The 4,516-nt window shown below is 30.8% G+C and overlaps 2 protein-coding genes across 2 annotated transcripts; one reads left to right on the forward strand and one right to left on the reverse strand.

Moving 5' to 3' along the window:
- Positions 1-2,024: 2,024 nt before the first annotated feature.
- LOC103308841 (putative nuclease HARBI1) lies at positions 2,025-2,816 on the forward strand. The gene has a single exon (XM_008182960.1). The coding sequence runs from the start codon at positions 2,025-2,027 to the stop codon at positions 2,814-2,816; it is 792 nt and encodes a 263-aa protein (XP_008181182.1).
- A 489-nt stretch (positions 2,817-3,305) lies between these two features.
- LOC107883265 lies at positions 3,306-4,346 on the reverse strand. The gene is made up of 3 exons (XM_016802929.1): positions 4,143-4,346; positions 3,704-3,853; positions 3,306-3,641 (listed from the first exon to the last, which is right to left on the reverse strand). The coding sequence occupies exons 1-3, from the start codon at positions 4,344-4,346 to the stop codon at positions 3,306-3,308; spliced, it is 690 nt and encodes a 229-aa protein (XP_016658418.1).
- Between the last annotated feature and the right edge of the window lie 170 nt (positions 4,347-4,516).

The following is a 4,516-nucleotide window of genomic DNA, read 5'->3' on the forward strand; positions in this document are numbered from 1 at the left end:
AACTCATAAACTACTCGCCCCAAATTTGATTCTCATGTATCAAAATACCAAGAATTATATTCTGCTTTGGAATATAAAATTAAAACCCTATGTTGTCATTCAAAAAAGTAAAAAATAAAGTGAAAAGTAAAAATGAAAAATATTTAAAAATATAATTTTTTAAGAAAAACGTTGTTTTATAAGCGACTAGAAACTATGTAAAAAAATATTTTCAAAAAAATTTATACTTTTTGAAATAATGAGTGTTCTATGATAAAAGAATCACCCAGTAGATAAAATTTGTCAAAATCCAGTTTTTAAAAAAAGAAATAATTTATCTTAAGTATCTTATTAATTCTTCTGGTATACGTCCGAATCCCAGAAATACATCTGTCCACCTAAAGTCGTATGGTTTTGGGTTATCCTAAAAAAAAAAACAAAATTTCTTTAAATGTTAATAAATTTATAATGTTTTAATGAAGGTTCAATATATTACCATTTTCTTTCGATGCTTTGAGAGCAAGCAAGGCACTGCAAATCCTACTCTACATTCACGAAAATGTCATGAGTATGCATCCTTCGGATATGATATGCTAGTTGTCTTTGATCAGAATATTATTTTTTGCTTTTAGAGCATTGTATGAGTGAATCATTGTGTACCTACCAATTTTATATGATACCTCAAGTTACGCGGAACTCTAAAACGCTTATCACATTTCTTACATTTTTTAATCCAGCCCCCGATGTGTAAATATAAATGTTCTTTTAAAGTGTCTTTCCTTTCAAAGAATTTTGGACAATAGTTACAAACAAGCAAAGGTTTAGTTTGTCATTAATAGGGCTCAGATTTTATAGCAAAATAAATCCTTAAAGAAGCATTTTAAGTAGTTAAAAAAGGCAAAAAAAGCATTTATTAATTTAATTCTAAAAAAGCAAATTTCAATTACACATACATTTAAATATTAAAAAAGGAATTTACAACCATATATTTAGTCAAGTTACTTTCATTAAAACTCATATTAAACATATAAAACGTTATATTTTTTATCCGAATTTATTTTGACTTAACACAATTTACAAAATATAATATTTCCGTCAGTCATAAGCACATTTTCACCGAATTATCTTACGATTTTTTTTAATTTTAAATTTAAATTTTTAACTTTTGGCATTTTGACGATGAGAGAAATTATTTAGAACACTATACGTTTATACCTCACTGATTGTTGATTGATATTTACCGGCCAACTAAAGTATTAGAACGTGCTATAAAAATACGTAGGTATAATTCAGATAATTTTCCCTTTCCTTGAGTCGTAATTAATACAACAATAGATAATTGTAAATAAAACTATTTCGGCACAATAACGACAGTTATTGTATCAGTCATGTATTTATTACTGGTTTTTTCACTGATTTTATAATTTCTGGTAATAATAATATAGTCCATGACGTATAATATACATAGAGATAAGCTATGTTTTCAAGAAAAATATGCAAAAATCGAGAAAAAATAACCAAATTGGGGGAAAATCAATAAAAAGTAGATTTTGTGGAAAAAAGCAAAAAAAGTTAACTTCATTCAAATCAGAACGATTCAAAACATATTTATATATAAGAATTATCTTTCTATCAAAATTCCCTCAAAAGAAGCATTTGCTATAAAATCCGAGCCCTAGTCATTAATAATCTTATTAACCACATAATTATTTTAGACCGATTTTAGTATCAGATAATGACATAATGTACATGTGGTGATTCCGACGTGTTATCACGTCATCATACCTTTTTCCTGTTATATTTTGTTGCTAATTTTTTAGGGTAAAAAAATATCTTATAATTAACTAATTATAAATAAATTATTATTTTAATATACAATTTCAAGTATAACATTCTTATTTAAACTTTTAAATATTTACAGATTTTTGGCCACCGGGGAATCTTATAGGTCTTTAGCCTTCATTTTTCGTCTGGGGTTTAGCACAACCAGAGAAATCGTTGAAGAAGTCTGTGAGATTATCTGGAAAACATTAAGACCCATCTACATGCCGAAACCCACCAAAGAAGATTGGCAAAATATTAGCAGGGAATATAAAGAAATATGGAATTTTCCCAATTGTATAGGATCTCTTGGCGGTAAACATATTAATATTCAATGTCCTATAAATGGTGGATCGGCATATTTTAATTATAAAGGAGTAAATTCGATCGTCTTACTTGGTTTGGTAGATGCTCACTATAGGTTTATAACTATTGATGTGGGTTCTTATGGTCGGAATTCTGATGGAAATGTATTTGCTAAGTCTGCATTAGGGAAAGCGTTAGAAAATGATACATTAGACGTTCCACCTGATACACCAATTGAAGAAAATGGAGACCCAATGCCATACGTAATTGTTGCAGATGAGGCATTTCCCTTGAAGCCATATCTTATGAGACCATATAGTAGGGCAACTTTGGGTGGTAATGAAGGAAACAAAATTTTTAACTACCGACTCTCTCGTACAAGACGTGTAGTGGAAAACGCGTTTGGAATACTTTCAAATCGTTGGCGAGTATTCAGAACAAATATTCAAGTGCAACCTAAGTCCGTAGACAACATAGTACTTGCTGCATGTTGTCTTCATAATATGTTATGCCAAAGCCATGATTTTCAATTGGCTGAAACAAATAATTATGAAAGTACCGAAGTTCTTGAAAATATGGAACCGTTAAGAGGGAATAGCACTCAAAGATCATTTGAAATACGCGAGAAGTATAAAGATTTATTTTTGTCATCTGTTGGGGCAGTACCATGGCAGTACGAGATGAATCGGAGAGGACGAATTAATATTTGATCAACGATTCTAAATAACAAAATGTGTTCCTCGTTAAAATTATTCCTTATTATTTGTATACAATAGATAAAAACATAATAAACATGTATATGTTACGCCGAATTTGTGAAATTTCCGATTTCATGAAATCCGCAAGACCATTCTTAAAAAAATTATAATATATAATTCAATATAAATTAATGTGTTATATTTATGTTCTTACATAAAACACTTTAAACATAATAAAATCTAATTGTAATAATAAATTATGTGTACAAAAAATTTAAAAAAAAATAATCGAAAGTTATGAAATTATATTAATTTTTTTAGTTATATATTTATATTTACCTATACATTTTGACAACTACGGCCGGGATGGCACGCCGAATCACACATCATGTCATTTTTCTTGCATGTGCACTTTTTTGATGTGCAATTCGTACGGCAGGTACAACGTCGATATCCTTGTCCGGTTCCTACTGACCCTAATCGAACGAGTTCCCGTAAAGTTTATTCATTTAAATTTTGAACGTCTGCAGTTGTTAGGGAACAGTACTTTGTAGCAGCCAAACTGTTCCGCTCCAGCCATGTGCTCAGAATCCCTTCTTTTGTCGCAATACGAAATTTGCCATCATTTTCTTCTATTATAACTGAAAGAAGGTTGGCTGCATCTCCTCGCCCTCGATCCACCGACGGAATTGGCACAAGAACATTGTCACCAACTTTTAAGGGAGGGAGGATGCCTTTTCCCCTGGTTACCATCCTGTCCGCTTGAGATTTTAAATTTTGTGCTGCAATTTTGCGTCGTGTTAGAGCTGGATGATCGAAAATTACCTCTTCAGTGTTCTATATAAAAATAATTAAAAAATAATTAATACCTAATTAATTAAAAAAAAAAACCGATTTACTTCGTCGGTGTCACTTTCAATCTCCAAAATGTTTCGTGTGGTCTTTATCAAATTATCAAGTTGCTGTACTCCATTTTCGGGCGTAACATGTAGCGAGCACGCAGTATTGATTTCTAGTAGTTCTTCATGCGTATCCTCTAAATCATTTGTCTATAAAAGTTATTTAATTAATTAATTAATTAAATAATTAAATTATTAATTATCATATTGTACGAGTATACCATTGTTATAATTATAATATATTCTATACAACATTTATAAATATGATGATAAGTATTAAATTAATAAAATTAAAACCAATTAAATTTATTAGTCGAAAACGCACTTACCCCACCTAATCATACATATTATAAAAGATTTTTGAATTATTATTAGGTAAATGTTAAATTAAAATTGGTTAAATAAAAAATACAATTCCTACAATCTTAATTTTACTCACTTCAATATTGAGTACTTCCGCGACTTCATCGTTCCGATATTCCGGAATGGTATGAGTAGATATTGTAGTAGGTGGATCAAAAAGCATGTCCATCATATCCTCTTCTAGCGTTCCTGTCATTATATTGTCCAATAATTCTCGAGGTACTTTTGTTGCCAGTCCCATTCGTGGTTTTTGACCAAAAACTGCTTCATACGGAGTCATCTTTATGGCTTCGTGGTATGTGGTATTAACGCCCCATTGTACAAAGGCGAGGCCCGTAACTCCACGCGGCAGTTTTGTTGTCTCGCATCCACGCCACCAGTGAATCCCTTCAGCGTACAATTGCCTCTTTCTACAGATCCTTGGGCTTTGTGGATACCGTGGACCGACCG

This window comes from Acyrthosiphon pisum, chromosome X (assembly GCF_005508785.2).
Source record: "Acyrthosiphon pisum isolate AL4f chromosome X, pea_aphid_22Mar2018_4r6ur, whole genome shotgun sequence".
Classification (NCBI taxonomy): domain Eukaryota; kingdom Metazoa; phylum Arthropoda; class Insecta; order Hemiptera; family Aphididae; genus Acyrthosiphon; species Acyrthosiphon pisum.

What these genes read in the sequence shown, in the direction of transcription:
- LOC103308841 (XM_008182960.1), top strand. Translation starts at nt 2,025, where the DNA reads ATGCCGAAACCCACCAAAGAAGATTGGCAAAATATTAGCAGGGAATAT.
- LOC107883265 (XM_016802929.1), bottom strand. Translation starts at nt 4,346, where the DNA reads ATGACTCCGTATGAAGCAGTTTTTGGTCAAAAACCACGAATGGGACTG. An exon ending in CGGAAGTACTCAATATTGAA is followed by an intron (nt 3,854 to 4,142) that starts GTGAGTAAAATT and finishes TAACTTTTATAG; the next exon opens with ACAAATGATTTAGAGGATAC. An exon ending in TTGAAAGTGACACCGACGAA is followed by an intron (nt 3,642 to 3,703) that starts GTAAATCGGTTT and finishes ATTTTTATATAG; the next exon opens with AACACTGAAGAGGTAATTTT.